Genomic DNA, 18,642 nt, shown 5'->3' with positions numbered 1-18,642 from the left:
CCCAGTAGAACAGTATGTAATTAAGTAGTTAATATTACACCATTTGATTGTTAGATTAGATTGGTATGCTTTGTATACCCTCTAGGCCTGGTTCATAACACACTTTTTCTATACGTCAGTGGCTCTGTCGGGGCTTCCGTCTGAAGCCCTGAAAAAAATGGTATCCAGGCAAATCTGCAAACGGTGCCATTAACTAATGTAGCAGATGGAGTGCTGTCTGATCACATTTTCAGCAGTGCCTGCCTTTTTCTGCGGTGGGCAAAAAAACACAGTTGAAGCAATGCTTAAAAAAGGCGGACACTTCAGAAAATAAGAGCAGACAGGGCACAAAGTGAAGACAATGGCCCTGTCAGCAGATATGTTGGAATCACGTTGTTCTGCGTTTCAGAAGGAAGCCCCAAAGGAGCCAATTGCTGAGTGACAAAAATGTAACATGAACAAAGCGTTATATAGAAATGTGGATCAAGGTGGAACAGATCACATTAAGGGTACGTGCACACGCTGCGGAATCCGCTGCGGATTAATCCGCAGGGATTTTGCAAAAACCGCAGATAATCCGCAGGTCAAAAGACCTGCGGATTATCTGCGGTTTTGCCTGCGGTTTGGTCCTGCGGATTCACTATCTCCACAATGGTGGAGATAGGAACCCGCAGCGGTTTCCGCAGAAAGAATTGACATGTCAATTCTTTCTGCGGATTCAAAACCGCAGCAAATCCGCGCGGATTTTTCCGCAGCGTCGGCACAGCGGTTTTTATTTCCCATTCATTAGAATGGTACTGTACACCGCAGCTAAAACTGCTGCGGGTCCGCAGCGGCCAAAACCGCTGCGGAAACGCAGCGGAATCCGCAGCGTGTGCACACAGCCTAAGACAGACTGGTTGAAGTAAAAAAAAAAGAAAAATACGCCCACCAGAGAGATTTAAAGGGAATCTGTCACCCATAAGGACGTATATGACCTATTAATATGGGCATACAGGTAATAGAAATGTTACACTAGTCCTACCTGTATGCCTCATATGAATGGCCTTGTTGTGGAAAAATATTATAGTCTGTGTTTGCACTAATGATTTCTTCCAGGCTCCACACGCCCCAGAGCCCTTATTACAATACTACCCACCTCCCATGCAAATCAGTTATAGCCCTGGAATCCTGCGCCCTGCACGCCCTCATCCTCCCTTCTATGGACACTGTATTCAGGGATCTCCTGCGCCTGAAAGTCTGTGTGCAAGCCGATGGGGAGAGCATCCTACTTCCTCCCTGCATAGTCATAGCTATGTACACATGGTTCCTAGCGATGACTATGCAGGGAGAAAGTGGGGAGAGTACCTTATCGGGGCGCACACTGGAGCGGAAGATCCCTGAATGTAGTGCCCACAGTAGGGAGGATGAGGTATTTCTGAGGGAGTGAGGGCGCAGGCACGAGATTTCGGGGCCATAACTGACTGGTGGGAGGGGGGGTAGTATTGTAATGAGGACAGCAGTCAGGGATTTCTTCCTGGCACCACATGACCTGAGCCTGGAAGAAGTCATTAACCTAAAGACAGAATATAACATTTCTCCACAAGACCTTTAATACATACAGGTAGGACTAGTGCAACATTTCTATTACCTGTATGCCCATATTAATAGGTCATACGTCCCTGGGGGGTGACAGGTTCCCTAAAGAACACACATTGTAGCAACTACTGTGATAAGGCGGAAACAATTAGATTTTGTTTGCAGAATGATCTTAGGAATGAACTACTCTGAATATGAACAGATACAATTGCTTACTTGCCACAAAGTTTCTGGGAAGGCGCAGTAGGCCCCCCAAATCCATGTAGCATTATTGTATAAATGAATGGTTCCAACCAATGGCAATTTGGGCGATGGCTGGAACAAAATGGGCAAACACCATCACATAGTCTGGCAATGATAAAGCAGCTGGAAAGCTGATAATAACAGGGAACCCTTCACATTGATTGTCTGCTTAGCAGACTGTCAGATTTGTGAGATTGCTCACACACCCCCCCCCCCAGTTTGGGCAATGTTACAGATCAAATGAAGCCAATGTGTAGCTAGCAAAATTTGGAAATAACAATTGATAACTTGAAAAACAACTGAAGAATCTCAATCCCAATAGAGTCATCCTCGCACTTCTTGTACAACCTCTACCGGTCTGATCCGTCAGGGGCTGCAGATGCATCAATTCCCTGCCAAGCTCTTTTTCCTAGTAATTAGAAGAGGTGGACGGTTTATCTGCTCCCTAGGGCACAGGACTGCCAGCACAGCTTGTCATAGGCACGGCAGAGAAGACATCCTCCAGCCTATTCCTGCAGTCTCATGAATTAATACAGTAAGTTGTAGCTTGGAAAATTCATATTCTCCCATACCAGGCAGGATTTATCAGGGTATCTAGCAACATACACATTTGTGGTCCACAAACTTTCAGCAAAATGCGCCTATTAAAACAATAACCTCAATAGAACAGCGCTGCTTAGAAATGAAATACCAGATATTACAGACAATAAGATGCACCTGACTAAGTGACACCACAGGTTTAGAGGACAGAAAAAAAAAATTGCAAACTGATTAAAATCTAAAATACGTACTGTTTTGATAAACACAGAAAATACAGCATTTCACTAGTGCTCTACAAGGGAAAGGACAAATATTAGCAGCAAGCCACTTAAAGGGAAGGTGCCACGATTTTTAATTTTGTATTAATTATTGATTATACAGCTCTGTAAAAAATTGAGACCCCTGCAAAATTTTCAGTTTGTCTGATTTTTCTCTTTATAGGTATATTTTTGAGTAAAATGTAAACTGCTATTTTATTCTATAAACTTCTGACATGTGTACGAATTTCCAAGCAATAATTTTGTATTTATTTTCAGAAAATGAGAAATTGTCAAAATAAAAAATGCCGTGCTTGCAGACCTCAAATAATGCTAAGAAAACAAGTTCATAATCATTTAGAAACAACAACACTAATGTTTTATCTCAGGAAGAGTTCAGAAATCAATATTTTGTGGAATAACCATGATTTTTAATCACAGCTTTCATGCGTCTTGGCATGCTTTCCACCAGTCTTTTACAATGCTTTTGGGAGATCTCATGCCGCTCCTGATACAAAAATGTAAGCAGTTCTTCTTTGTTTGATGGCTTGTGACTATCCATCTTCCTCTTGATTACATTCCAGAGGTTTTTCAATTGAGTTCAGGTCTGGAGATTGGGTTGGCCATGACAGGGATTTGATGTGGTGGTCCTTCATCAACATATTGATTGACCTCGCTGTGTAGCATGGTGCATTGTCCTGCTGGAATAACCAGTCCTCAGAGTTGGGGAACACTGCCTGAGCAAAAGGAATCAACTGTTTTTCCTTGATAACCTTGTATGCCGCTTGATTCATAAGTCTTTCGCAAAAATTAACCTGCCCAATTCCAGCCATGTTGAAGCATCTCCAGATCATCACCAATCCTCCACCAAATTTCACAGTGGGTGCAAGACACTGTGGTTTGTACGCCACTCCATGTCTCAGTCTAACCATTAGACGACCAGGTGTTGGGCAAAACTAAAAATTAGACTCATCAGAGAAGATTACCTTCCTCCAGTTCTCTATGGTCCAATCCTTATGGTCTTTGGCAAACTTCATCCTGGCTCTCCTTAGCTTCTCATTGATTAAAGGCTTTTTTCTACCTTTACATGACTTGAGCCCTGCTTCTAGGAGCCTGTTACAAACTGTTCTTGCCATGCTTTTCACCCCACCTACCAATTGCCATTCCTTTTGTAGGTCACTTGATGTCATCCTGCGGTTGCTCAGTGACATTCGAATAAGATGACTGTGATCCCGGTCAGTGGAGAGTCGATTTTGCCCTCTGCCGGTTTGTAGCTTTGTTGTCCCCAATGTCTGCCGCATGACCTTATTGTAATGGACTGCCCTCTTAGAAATTATAAGGATGGAGGCAACATGACGTTCACTGTATCCCTCTGCTAGTAAAGCCAGAATTGAGCCCTTCTTTTTCTCACTCAGGACTTTTCTTTTCAACTCTTGGCATGGTTAAAATTTAGTTTTTCATTCCTATTACTTTTGGAATATTACTAGCACTTGTTTTGCATTCCAGCTTGTCCTATTGCAAGAGGATTGTGAACACCACAGCAGGGTTTTTTATACTTTCCTTCGTTAAATAAGATTTGGCTCAGGTGATCACCTAATCAGAAGCACATTAAGTAGAATGAGGTGTACTCTGGTTGGAATTCAACTGACACTGAAATGGAATGGCTGTCAGACATGTACAGAAGCTGATTTTTATAAAACTGTGCAGTGGTCTCTTAATTGATTATACAGCTCTGGCAAAAATTATTTTTAATACAAAATTAAATTAACTTTAATAGTTTTTTTATTCATTTAAACCACTGGGAGGCGGCTATTTTGATTTGTGGTGGTGTAACTGTCTGAACAAGACACACACCTCACTTTCCGCAGCCCATGGGCAAAAGAGCCTTCGGTCGAACGGCAACTGCATCTCTTACATTCAGGCCGCTCCTCCTGATTTTAGCTGTGACCTGGGCTTGCTCCTGAGCTGTCCAGGTCACAGATGTGGGAGGAGACGTGATGATAGAAGGTGCCAGGCAGAGGAAGCTCCAGAGCGGGGAGCAGTGATCTCAGCCTGTCAGTATCACACAGTACAGATCACCGCTCGCCACTGACCCGTTCATGACACAGCAGGGAAATCGCACTACTGTGCTCTGAACAGGCTGAAAAGGATGCAACGTTGCGTGGGAGCACAGGGAAGGCAAGTACAATGTATTGAATGCATGGAGACATTTACACCATGATGCACTGCACGGACCATTACACTGTGGGGACGCGCTACACGGGGCCATTACACTGTGGGGGCGCGCTACACGGGGCCATTACACTGTGGGGGCGCGCTACACGGGGCCATTACACTGTGGGGGCGCGCTACACGGGGCCATTACACTGTGGGGGCGCGCTACACGGGGCCATTACACTGTGGGGGGCGCTACACTGGGCCATTACACTGTGGACTACGTTCAATTCCCAGGACTATTGTGGACCTGTATGGGCTTTTTTTTTTTTTTCAATAATATATTTGTGAACCAGGGAACATGGGGAGTGTTTTTTTGTTTTTTTTTAATATTTCATTTTTCTGTCTGTTTTTTTTCTTTATTGTAGTAGTAAACAGCAAGGCACTCAAAAATTCAAAAGATCCGTAGGAGGTGCACAAGTAGGGTATCCAGCCCGTAATATAACAATGATGAACTTGGCACTCAAATGCGTGAAAAATTAAATTCCATTTTATTGGCATCCAGATAACATGTATTCCAAACGTTTTCGGTCCACCACAGGACCTTCATCAGAGAATTGTCACAAGATTTACTGAATGCTGCTTAATGAGCTGTATATTATTTATAGTGCTAATGTATTGCGACCCATGTCGTTGAGGTATGGCGCTGTGATGGTGGCCACTTCAGGTGTGGGGTGTGTACCGCTTTAGGCAGAGGAGTCCTCTGATGAAGGTCCTGTGTTGGACCGAAAACGTTTAGAATACATGTTATCTGGATGCCAATAAAATGGAATTTAATTTTTCACGCATTTGAGTGACAATTTCATCATTGTTGTTTTTTTTCATTATTGTGTTAGTAATGGGTGTGTCTGATAGACACCTCCATTTTTAACCCCAGTGTTTGATGTCAGCTGTCATCAACCCCAACTACCATTACCCCGATTTCCACCACACCAGAGCAATCGGGAAGAGCGAAGGCGAAGCGCCAGAATCCCCCATCCTGCGTGATATGCACCAGACCAGTGTAATCTAATCCCCATCCTGCGTGGTATGCCCCAGACCCTTGTAATCTAATCCCCATCCTGCATCGTATGCCCCAGACCAGCGCAATCTAATCCCCATCCTCTGTGATACGCCCTAAACCAGTGGCTTTAATCCCCATCCTACGTGATATGCCCCAGACCAGTGTCTCTAATCCCCATCCTGCGTTTTATGCCCCAGACCCATGTATCTAAACCCAATCCTGCATGATAGGCCCCAGACCCGTGTCTAATCCCCATCCTGCCTGATACGCCCCAAACCCATGTATCCAATTCCATCATGGGCGATACACCCCAGACCCATCTATCGAATCCCATCAAGTGCATGGGTGATCCCCCCAGATCAGTGTTTCTCATCCCATCATGTGAGATATGCCCCAGATCTGTGTATCTAATCCCATCAGGGGCATGGATGATACACCCCAGACACATGCATCTAATCCCATCATGCGAGATATGCCCCAGACCCATGTATTCAATCCCACTATGGGTACAGGTGATATGCTCCAGACCTGCGTATCTAATCCCATTATGTGATAACATACACTGAGCCATGAATCTAGACACGTGGTCTGTAAAACACACTGTAATTCATCACAGCTTGTGATACACTCCACGTATCTAATCCCAGCTTATGATAGAGCGAACACCACTAACAGAATCGGTGCTGCCGGCTGTCCTTGGTGACGCTGTCTACTTGTCAGTATCACTTTGCAGTCACCAACAAAATGTCACCACTCTGTGATCCTAAACTTCATCCTCTTATCCTGCTGAAAATACCCAGAAGGGAATTAGAAGAGTGACATCACACACGTGATCAGATCCCTCACACATTTACTGCAGCCGTAATGTGAGCTAGCACTACACTAGATTTTCATGGAAAATTTCAGCAGCTGCTCCCCGTGGTGTTTAAAAGTGGAAATACCAAACATTTTATTTTTCATATTTTACTGCATTAATAACATATGGAAAAAAAATTATATATACATACATATATACACACGTATATATACACACATACATAAATATATGCATATACTGTATATATACATATATACACATATATATTTTTTAAATTGAAACATTAATACTTTACATTTTTTTCAATTGTTTAAGTTTTTTAGGCACCTTCCCTTTAAGAACTCCACATTTCAAAAGGCAACCAAATGTACTTGTTGAGTAGTCATGACTTTGTGGGCCACCATATATTCTAATAGACTACTTTTGAGATCCGTAAAGGCAAATTGTAGCAAGGTGAGCAAATGGAGAGCAGCTACCATAGCGGTCTGATCTTGCATTTGTGGAGTGGGGAACTCGCTCCACATCACTGACAGTTTTGGGAGGATTCATACTGCTGGATTTACAGATACCATGCTCCAATTTTTTCTTTTTTTAAGAGGTTGTCCACTACTTTTTCATTGATGACCTTCGTCTTCTGATCTAAATCAATAGGAGGTGGATATGCTGCATCCGGCCGCAGATACTATCAGACTGAGCAGCTCCGCAATTGAGTTGTTCCAGACAGCGTCCCCCGACACAGAGCAGCTGATCCGGCGGGGGTGCCGACGGTCAGGTCCCAACTGATCAGACTCAGTGAAAAAGTAGTGGACAACCTATTTAAGCTTTAGATTTATATGGTCCTCTCAATGCCCATGGGTCTTTGGCTTTCAGCTTATGTAAATGGATTGCTGGGGTGAAGTAGAATTGTGAAGCCATGAGCAGCTGCACAGTTCTGTCACTGATTGGACCAACTGCTTTATAAGCACTTTGGTCCCAGTTCATGAAGTTTGACTATTTTCACGCCGGTCTTATTAAGGGGATCTGTTGACTCAGATGTTCTTCATTCTTTGAGAGGAGAACATGCCACTCAAAGGGAATCTGTCAGTAGTTGTGTTATTTAATCTGAGAGCAGCATAATATAGGGTAAGAGCCTGATTCCAGGGATGTGTCATTTACTCGGTTGCACGTTACAGTTTCAATAGAATCAATATTTTGGCAGCAGGAGATTATCACTACAAGACTAGGTTTCACATGAATGCCAAACTATCTAAACTGTGTAATCTCACCCCTAATGTCACGGGTTTACCATGACAGAGGATCCAGAAGCTTGCAGCGTCCAAATTCTCCTACTCCTGCACTGATTACAAGCACTTTACCTTCATATTAAATTACTGTATGTAAATTTCTTTTACCAGTGCAGGGGGTTAATTGACTCTGTTGAGAGCTCCTTTAAACTTTCCTGCATTGAGGCTATCAGCTGTGCACGGTTAGCCACTCCCATCTCCAATAAAAACTGGGTCCTGGCTAGCACTCATTTTCGGAGTTAAATTATAATACATGGCTGGAGGTTGTTGTTGGTTGTTATTGGAGAAGGCATTTGGTGGATTTATCTATGATTGTTGCTTGGTTTTGAGTGTGTGATAATTCCCTTTCTCCTCCTACTTTGGTTTAACCCCATGCTCCACTCTCCAGTGTTTACCTATATTGTTTATGTGAGTGTATTTGTTTGATCAGCATTTTCTTTTGTCCCTATTCATATTACTTTGTTAATCTGGTTGGTGTATTACGGTACACTATTACTACCGTCTTCCTTGGGTGGGGGAAGGGTACAGACTGAGTGCTGATTCACGAGCTAAGGCAAGGTACTAGGCCCCGTAGTCTTCACCAGAAGTAATCCGAGGGACAGGGTGAGCTATGGCGCCCCTAGCATTAAGGACAAGAAAGGAGTCCCTGGTCCCAGGACACCCACAACCGATTGGCAGGTTGCTCACAATGCACAGTGTACACAGGAAGCTGCCAGATAGGGGTGTGGATGGGATAATAAACAGTTTAGCAACTTGCTACATGTGAAACAGAGAAAACAAGAAGTCTCAATTAAAATAGTGAAAACTTGCTAACAGATTCCCTTTAATGAATCAGGAGCATCTGGAAAATGGCATGCGTATCACCAATAATCTTACTCCAGTTGGATACTAAAGTAAGATTTCTGGAGTAAGGAACGCCACAGCTCGCCATGAATCAACCGAGTTGAGGAGTCACACCTCTGCTCTGCTTTGGTGGAGCTGGGAGAAACTGGGATGAAAATATCAAAAACTGCACCAAAAATTTGGAACTGTACAAAGCAAAACACACAAGAATTCTGGTGTAATTGCTTTGAAGAATTACGGCCTTTGTCTGATCAATTCGGAATCAGTCAGGAAGACTGGTGCTAATGTTGCTCCTGACTACAAACTACTGTATATACTCATGTATAAGCCGAGATTTTCAGCACATTTTTTGCACTAAAAACGCTCCCCCTCGGCTTATACACAAGTCATTGTCCAGAAAGCCGGCGGGGGAGGGGGAGCGGCGGAGCAGCGGCTGGAGCCAGCAGCTGTGAATCAATAACAGCTGCAGCCGCCGGCTTCAAGACGACGTTCACACTCACCCTCCGTCGCTGCATCTCTGTCCTGGCGCCGGCAGCTCTTCCCCTGTGCTGGTCACGTGTACCGCTCATTAAGGTAATGAATATGCTTGCGTCTCCACTTCCACAGGCAAGGAGCGCATATTCATTACCTTAATGAGCGGTACCACGTGACCGCTCAGCACAGGAGAGCTGCTGGCGCCGGGAAGGAGATGCAGAGACGGCGCGGAGATGCAGGGACGGCTCAAGGAGGGAGAGTAGGACGGGGGTGTGAACCATGCATATAACGATGGGAGGGGGGGTGAGCCATGAGTATATTGATGGGACAGGGGGGAGCCATGCATACAACGATTGGACGGGGTGGGTGAGCCATGCCTACGATGGGACAGGGTGGGTGAGCCATGCATACAAGGATGGGAGGGAGGGTGAGCCATGCATACAACGATGGGATGGGGCGAGCCATGCATAACATGGAAAGCCACACATACCAGGACAGGACGGGGCGGGGGGGAGCAACACATTCCACGACGGGGAGAGCCACACATAGCAGGACAGAGATGAGGGGACAATGCATACCCGGCATATACTCGAGTCAATAAGCTTACGCAGTTTTCCGTGGCAAAATTAGGTGCCTCGGCTTATACTCGAGTATATACGGTATATGATACTGAGACTTTTCAGCAAGAATTTCTTATTGCTGAAAAGTGTGCCTTAGGCTGCATTCACACATCTGGTTGAAGTATCAGTACCTTGTCTGATTTTTTTATTGGCTAGCACACAAATTATTTGAGTGTATACTATTCTGGTAATCAAAATCAGATCAGAATAGGGGACGCGCTAAGTTTCACGGCTCTCAAACTCTGATCTGTCTTATTAACGAATGTCTGAACAGAATCATTTGAGTTAATGTTTCAGTGTTCTGTCAGATTAAAACAAAAATACCTGTCCCAGACATTTCACATGGATGTGGGAGTGCAGCTTTATGTCCAAAAAATAAAATAGTAACCTCAGGTTCTCCCAAAATAGCAATAATTGTCATGATTCGAGGAAGGTCTATGCATTTTACAGGGAAGATTGCCTAGAATTACACACATGGTCAAAATCGTTGGTACCCCTCATTTATGAAAGAAAAACCCATAATGGTGACAGACATAACTTCACTGACAAAAATAATAAATAAAAAATCTATGAAAATGAACAAATAAAAGTCAGACATTGCTTTTCAACCATGCTTACACAGAGTAAAAAAAAAATTAAACTCATGAAATAGGCCTGGACAGAAATGATGGTACCCATGAAAATGTGACAAAAGGGACATGTTAAAACAAGATGTGTCCACTAATTAGCATCACAGGTGTCTACAATCTTGGAATCAGTGAGTGGGCCTGTACACAGGGCTACAGATACTCACTGTGCTGTTTGGTGACATGGGGTGTATCACACTCAACATGGACCAGAGGAAGCGAAGGAAAGAGTTGTCTCACGAGATTAGAAAGAAAATTATAGAAGACCGTATCCAAGCAGCTTGATGTTCCTGTGACTACAGTTGCATATATTATTCAGAAAATTAAGCTCCATGGGACTGTAGCCAACCTCCTTGGACATGGCCGCAGGGGTAAAAGATGACAAATCAAAGAGATGGATATACGAGTGGTAACAAAAGAACCCAGAAAAACTTCTAAACAGATTAAAGGCAAACTTAAAGCTGAAGGAACATCAGAGTCAGTTCGCACCATCCGTCTTTGTATGAGCCCAAGTGGACTTCATGGGAGACGACCAAGGAGGACACCAGTGTTGAAAAAAAATCATAAAAAAGCCAGAATGGAGTTTGCCAAACTACATGACAAGCCACAAAGCTTCTGGGACAATGTCCTATGGACAGATGAGACAAAAATGGAACTTTTTGGCAAGGCACATCAGCTCTATGTTCACAGATGGAAAAATGAAGCATATGAAGAAAAGACGACTGTCCCTACTGTGAAACATGGAGGAGGCTGTGTTATGTTCTGGGGCTGCTTTGCTGCATCTAGTAGAGGGTGTCTAAAATTTGTGCAGGGTACAATGAAATCTCAAGACTATCAAGGGATTCTAGAGAGAAATGTTCTGCCCAGTGTCAGAAAACGTGGTCTCAGTTGCAGGTAATGGTTCTTGCAACAGGATAATGACCCAATACACATAGCTAAAAACACCCAAGAATGGCTAAGAGGAAAACATTGGACTATTTTGAAGTGGCCTTCCATGAGCTCTGACCTAAATCCTATTGAACATCTTTGGAAAGAGCTGATACATGCCGTCTGGAAAAGGCAACCTTCAAACACGAGACAACTGGAGCAGTTTGCTCTTGAGGAGTAGGCCAAAATACCTGTCGAGAGGTGCAGAAGTCTCATTGACAGTTACAGGAATCATTTGATTGCAGTGACTGGCTCAAAAGGTTGTGCAACAAAATATGAAGTAAAGGTACCATCATTTCTGTCCAGACCTATTTCATGACATTTTTTTTTTTTAATTCTGTGGAAGCATGGTTGAAAAGCAATGTCTGACTTTCACTTGTTCATTTTCATAGATTTTTTATTTATTATTACTTTTGTCAGATTCAAGTTACTTCTGTAACCATTGTGGGTTTTTCTGTCATTAAACAAGGGGTAACAACAATTTGGACCACGTGTGTAATACATTTTTTGCAAATCCTTATTATATTATATTAGAAATGCCAAGTCTGTAGGGTTCTTAAAACTATAGATGTAAGTTGCACTAACCTTTCACGCAATGCAAACATACCTTCACATTTTGAGGATAAGCTGACAAGCGTATACTCAAGCATGCAAATATTTTGAGAAATTCGTTCTCCGTGTGTTTTTTTCAGACGTACGTGCACGGATTTCTGTTCGATCTACCCAGATATACAGGGCAACGCCAGTAACTTCCACATTGGAGGTGAAGGTTAAAAACAATTGTATATAAAGAAAAAAAATTGCAAAGAAGTTTGACCACTTGGTATCTAATGAAATAAAAAGGGGTCATTCAGTTATATTGTGGTCATATGTGTACAGCCCTAAATGTAGATTAATATTAAAAGAGGCTTCTCACATTTAATTTTGATATTTTTTACATAGAGGAAGCTGGTGCCCTAAAAAATGTAAACTTGAAAACAGTTTTCTTGCCATTAAAGCTTGTCCACAAATGCTGAAAACCAATCTCATGGTTATACAGACCTTATATGTATTTAAGCTCCATTTTCTCACTAGCTCTAACTTTTCAATTGCTGTACTTCTTGGTTCTTCAGCAAGGACGACTGGGCCACTTCTCTGCTGTGTCCTTTCCGCTATGGAAGTAAAAGGAACAAGAAAAAAGAAATAAAAGGCACTAAATAAGCAATGCAAGTTTCATTACTACTCAATTATTGGAAATCTAGACTGAACAGTTATTGTGTTAACAACAAGAATGCCATTGAGCAAAGAGCAAATCCACCTTAGAAAAGAACCTATAATTCTAAAGAGGTCTGAAACATGGAAGCGTTGGGGCAGCACTTCAGGGGTTCTGCAGCATCTCGAGCCTTCTCAGTTCACCGCCCAGCACACGCTCTCTACAGATAAGCCACTGACTCATTACTAAAAGGTGCAAGTTACCAGAATTTAAGACAAAAATTAACCGTGCAATCACCTTACTTGATCACGAGATACACAGGATAGCAAAAGACGAATAAATATTTAAAATATTATACATTGTGTCATTAGTACAAATACAGGAAAGCATTCGGAAATATAACTGCAAGCAAAATATGGAAATTATTAAAGCGGTTATAGGATCATCTGGAATATTTCATCAGTGATTTGTGAAACAACATCGGTCTGCTCTTGTCAGTCTCATGGGATGTAGAGGACCGCTAGGTGGGTGGGTAAAAAAAACGTTTGGCCTTCACAGAAGCAGCGGTCACACTCGAGGACTCGTGATGGAGATACAACGCCGAAGCAATTCCTTACAACCTTTTGTCATTACAGGGAGAGGGTAAATTCCAAGTTCCTTGTACATGGCAATTCTAGGGTCCTGATCTGTTCACCCTGTGACCAACTGGGAACTAGGCACTTTCTAACCCTTAATCATGGATTAACCACACTTCACAATACAGTATGTACTGCAGAGAGAGAGAATGAGGTTGTTTGTTCACAAAGATTAACATTTTAGATTATTTGCAGAAGATTAAGAAGCACAAACATGATAGAATAATGAAAAGGGTGTTATAAGGGAAATAAAGGGGTTAGTGCAGCAGCAGCAGCAGCTCCGGGGGTTATCCAGCAATCAATACCTGATGGAACAAACACATCATCTTGTTCAGCCAGTCTGCTAGCTGCTGTGCTGCTGGGAGAAATCACTGGAGACCTGGGTACGGAGAAGGATCCTAAAGAAGAGGACAATTGCATGAAGGTTAACAGTAAATACATGTGGATATGATAATAGAAAACAGCGTGACTATCAGAAACACGGAAAATTAGTTCCAGCAAATATTCTGTAAATAGCCAACCAATTTACTTATCTGTAAGATCAATCAGTCTGACCGAAAACTGGACAGTGTAGTTCAGAGAGCTAGAAATCTGGGAGCATACAAGAGATGCATACCTGAGACATACAGAGAGAGACACTTTATACTGAAGCACTACTCCCATCTAAGCTTGTGTCCTCTTAATATATTGCATCGTATTATATATCACTATGTACTTACAATTGCTCATTTTGCCCTTTTACCAAGATAATTCTCTTTTCCATGTAGAAACAGGAAGTCTCGTCTCTGCATAAGTCATTCCCCTCTTCACCTCCTGACCCATCTGCTCCCTCCTCCCCCTGCCATAGACTTTTGCAGTGACTTATGACTCATGCAGGTAATATTGACCTCCTGTTTCTACATAGAGTTTAGAAGCATTCAGCTAGTCAGTTTTTAATCACATGATGTCATAGACCTGATGGAAAAGAGAAGAATTAACTGTGTAGAAAGGCATAATGAGCAATTGTAAGTATAAAGTGCTATATGACAGTAGTATATTAAGAGGATAAACATTTTGATGGGATTGCTTCTTTAATAAGATTTTGCTACATGATAAAAACTTGGAATTTCTAACAAATTGTTCACTACTTTCAGATAAACTAGACATAATTATCTCAAATTTCATGTATGCTCTGATATGATGCGTCACAGACCCTAGAGAACAGTCTCCATGGTTTTACAAGTATGTATAAGAAACAGAAAAGTACCAAAATGTGTCAATGTATACGAGACGATGCCACCTTCAGATGCCCTGCACAGCTCTATATCGGTCTCCTGTTTTCATGCTGCCAGGGTTTGCCATTGGCAGAGATTACCATGCAAGAACTACAGATCCCATAAATCCACACTATTTGCAGCAGCCTACGCCACTAGTACAATCCCTCCAGGGAAGGAATTGGATCGCCAGTTAGCAGTGGGGAAAGCAGATGTGATGTGCGATGTCCTATACTACAGGAGGGGGTGAGATTAGTCGGTCATGTCACCAGAGTATAGGGCATCACACAAGCAGGACACACATGTACATCAGACTTACCCACAAAAAACATTACAGACACTACATTGGAGAAGAACATCAGACCATGTAAACCATTAAATACTATTTCTAGAATGCAAAACCCCTCTAATTAGGCATACATAGAAATGCTTTACTTGGAAAATGTGCGTACCACACACACAGTATCAGGTAAGCAATTCTGTTCTGGCTTTCTATCATTTAGTAATGTTTCCCATCTCTGCTTGATCAATGTTAATAAACCACACTCCTAGCATTAGAAGAGGAATATCAACTTTGAATATTAAATATTAGGGATGAGTGAACACGAACAGTAAAGTTCAGAGTCCACACCAGACCCAGAGCATGAACATTTTACTGTAAAGGGGGTTTTACACATAGCGATATCGCTAGCAATATCACCGATTTTGTGACGTTATAGCGATATCGCTATGTGTGATACTTACCTCCGACCGGCTCCTCCGCTGTCTGTCGCTGATCACGCAAGATCGGCCGGCTCCATTTCTCGTCGTGCGCTTCCTGCTGGGCTTCCTGTGGCGCCGACGAGCGATGTGTGGAGGCGGGCGGGAGGACGTCAGGATCGCTGTGTCTGAAAGGTGAGTATCGTCCGCTGTATCGCTGCTGCATCGCTGTGAGATCTGCCTGTGTGGCAGCTCACTAGCGATCATTTAGCAATGCACCAGCGATCCTGACCGCGTCATATCGTGTATCAAGTATTGGTATGGCTGTGATTGGCCGATGCAGCACTTGACCCGGCCTGTGTAAAGGCCAGGTCATGAGTGCCGCTGCCATTATGCTCTCATTAGTGTTGGGATAGGACGCAGCTGGAGTGAGGGATAGATTCTGACTGAGCACTCTGTAAAAAAAAAAGCCTGTGTGTAGTCTGCACTGCATATCTGTGGGTGTACTGTGCCTTTAAGCCGCTGTTTTTTTTAGTAGTCTGGGAAATAAATAGGCAACAGCCATGCCATTGCCATTTCTAGGCCAAACAAAATTCTCTGCACCGCTGTCTTTCCTAGTAGTGTGGCAAATAAATAATTGGCATCAGCCATCTTGTCGCCATTTATAGGACAAGGAAATAATTTTTCAGGACCACTGTGTTTTTCTAGTAATGTTGCAAATAAATAAATTTACTCTTCCGATATCTGTTCGCAAGTAGTGTTTAGACAAAACAATTCCAAAAATGAGGAGAGCATCAAATAGGGGATGCGGCCGTGATATTGTAGCTCATGCAGGGAGAGGATGTGGTTATTCTGTACCTGTTTCATGCGGGAATACAGCACCTTCTTCTGGTGCACGCATGTGACAGGACGATATGCGAATACCACTGCATGAATGGTGGGGCCACAAGATGTTGTAAAAGGGGTTGCTAGTGGCCCATCTACCTGGCCCTGCCCTAGAAATGGAAGAGACTGAGTGCACTGATGCCCAAACACTTGTTATGCTGGAGGAGGAGTACGTGGGAGGGCTAGTGCACACGGTCAGTGGGCCACTGTAGGTCATGTCACATGACGGCGAAACTGTTGCCAACTGCAGCGTTTTTCTGCAGTTTGAAGATCAGCAAGAAGGTCAGGGTTGAGAAGTCGGTGTAACATCATAAGTGGGAAGACGAGGTCCTAGACCCCACATGGAACGGAGGCCATCCTAGTGACATGCACAGTTTGGAGGAAGAGGAGGAGGCCACACTGTCACAGCAAAAGAGGGTGAAGGCTACAAAGCCTAGCCAGTACGTTGGCTGCTACTGCCCAATGAGCCACTGATATCAGCACACCAAAGACAGCTCAAAAAAGCTACCTGCGTGGTATTTCTTGCATGCTGCGCTGTCAGACCTTGAAGTGAGGTATAAATGTTATGAACCCGAATACCACCTGTATGATCAGGCATCTGAATTCCAAGCACAAGGCGCAATGGAGTAGTAACTTTAAAAAGCATGACAGATCTGAACCTTCTCCTGCTGCCTCTTTTGCTTAAGTCTCTGCCTCTTCCTCCCTCTCATGATCAACAGGGCCAACTACCTTACCGCAAAGAGGATGTGACATCACCACCACTACAAGTGTCACCAAGCATCTCCACATCATCCCATGGAAGTATTCAGCTTTCCATCCCCCAAACCCTCGAGAGAAAGAGGTGACTCCACCCTAGCCACCCACAAGCCATGGGGTTCCGAATGACAGCATTTCCAAATTACTGGCCTTTGAAATGATGTCATTCCGGCTGGAGACAGACAGTTATAAAAAAAACAAAACAAAAAAAAAAAAAAAACTGATGGTGGTCTGTGCTCAAGGAAAACCTAATGTCCCTCTCTACAGCTGCGTCCTGTCCCTACTCTAAGCGGGGCAGAAATTTTAAAAAATATATGTAATCTTGAACCAGGAGGAATAGGGCAAAGTGGAGGAGGAGGTGGACGAGTCGCTATAGGTGAAATATGATGGGCAGGACGGTGGCTCAGTGGATTGAACTGCAGCTTTGCAGCGCTGGGGTCCTGGGTTCAATTCCAACCAAGGACAACATCTGCAAAGCTTCACCCCATGTTGGTGTGGGTTTCCTCCAGGTTCTCCGGTTTCTTCCCACACTCCAAAGACATACTGATGGGAAAATTAGATTGTGAGCCCTAATGGGGACGGTGCCGATAATGTGTCTAAAGCAATCCTCGGTGGTGGGCTACAACACCTTCCACCTTTGTCGCAGCTGCCACTACATTTACCAAGTGGACAGTTAGGGAGATGTAATGTCCCTGGCCATGCTTACTGGTCCATGTATCTGAGGATACGATTGTGTTGCGCAGTGCAGTGCACACCTGATTTGGTCCACATGTTTGGACAGGGCATAGATGGCCCGCCTGGAAACAACGCACTGAGGGAACCGCTGGGAACAGCCACCAGTTTTCCAAAAATATTCTCTGTACCAGTTGTTAGAATCTCCAGCTGTGTTGGTGGGAGTGATGTGCGTCTAAACATATTTTCCTACTCCTACGCAACCACGTGTGTGATAGTACTTTGCCAAAATCCGCTGTGTGTATTCTTTAACCCATATCTGTGGGAGTACTCTTTCACACATCGTTTTTTTTTCCATCATTCACAATCTGTCGTTTTTTTAAAAGAACGAATCCAGCGACTGATGCTGCTGGATCCGTTTTTCCTCAGACTTGTATTGGCGACGGATGGCCGCACGTTTCATCCGTTGTTCAACGGTTCCGTTGGAAATTTTTTGTCCGTCGGCCAGAGACAACAAAGTAACATTTTTTTGTCTATGTCGAAAAGCAACGGATCCAGAGCCATTCGTTGGCTATTATGGAAGCCTATGAGCGCAGGTTCCGTTGCGGTGCGTCAAAAGACGGAAGCCGGCAATGGATTCTGTTTTTTTAAAAATTAGCATGCCCGGATTAATGTCTATTCCTTCTGGAACATAAAATCACACACTCAACGTCTCTCTAGAAACACAAGGGACAAAGCTTACCACAAGCTACAGCTGCTGCGACAGTTCCGTAAAAAAAACAAACTGATCCGTCGCATCAGTTTTTCACAATCTGAGCAGGATCCGTTTTTTGCAAACTTTGACGGATGGTGACTGATTGGAAAAAACTGATGTGTGAAAGGCCTAAGCCGTTGTGTGTACTCTGCAACCCTGCCTCTGGGGGTATTGTGCCCTATTGCCTGGCTGTAAAATTTTTAATCAGCATCTCTGGGGAAAATGTTACATTTGCTGTGGGTAATTTTTTTTTTTTATCAGCTTCTGTGGGTAAATGTGGAAACATATTCTGTGGGTTAAATTTGCTATTAGCTTCTGTGGGTAAATGTGAAAACATGCTCTGTGGGGGAAATTTTTAACTGGACTGCTGGTAGCAAGGCTCAGCGAGGACA

General features: G+C 43.5%; 1 protein-coding gene across 4 annotated transcripts in view; it reads right to left on the bottom strand.

Moving 5' to 3' along the window:
• Window positions 1-18,642, bottom strand: part of ARFIP1 (ARF interacting protein 1) — a 222,610-nt gene that overhangs the window by 77,523 nt on the left and 126,445 nt on the right. For 3 of the 4 annotated variants that reach the window (XM_073576376.1, XM_073576373.1, XM_073576374.1), the window contains 2 exons: window positions 13,537-13,629; window positions 12,446-12,555 (listed from right to left, as the gene is read on the bottom strand). In XM_073576376.1, coding sequence (XP_073432477.1) covers window positions 12,446-12,555; window positions 13,537-13,629 — 203 coding nt within the window. The remainder of the gene's footprint in view (window positions 1-12,445; window positions 12,556-13,536; window positions 13,630-18,642) is intronic. The other variant, XM_073576375.1, reaches the window with a different exon arrangement.

Source organism: Dendrobates tinctorius, unplaced genomic scaffold (assembly GCF_039654945.1).
Source record: "Dendrobates tinctorius isolate UK_male_01 unplaced genomic scaffold, ASM3965494v1 ptg000008l, whole genome shotgun sequence".
NCBI classification, from domain to species: domain Eukaryota; kingdom Metazoa; phylum Chordata; class Amphibia; order Anura; family Dendrobatidae; genus Dendrobates; species Dendrobates tinctorius.
Note: the sequence above shows the minus strand (reverse complement) of the source record. Positions and strands in the feature narration are given on the sequence as shown.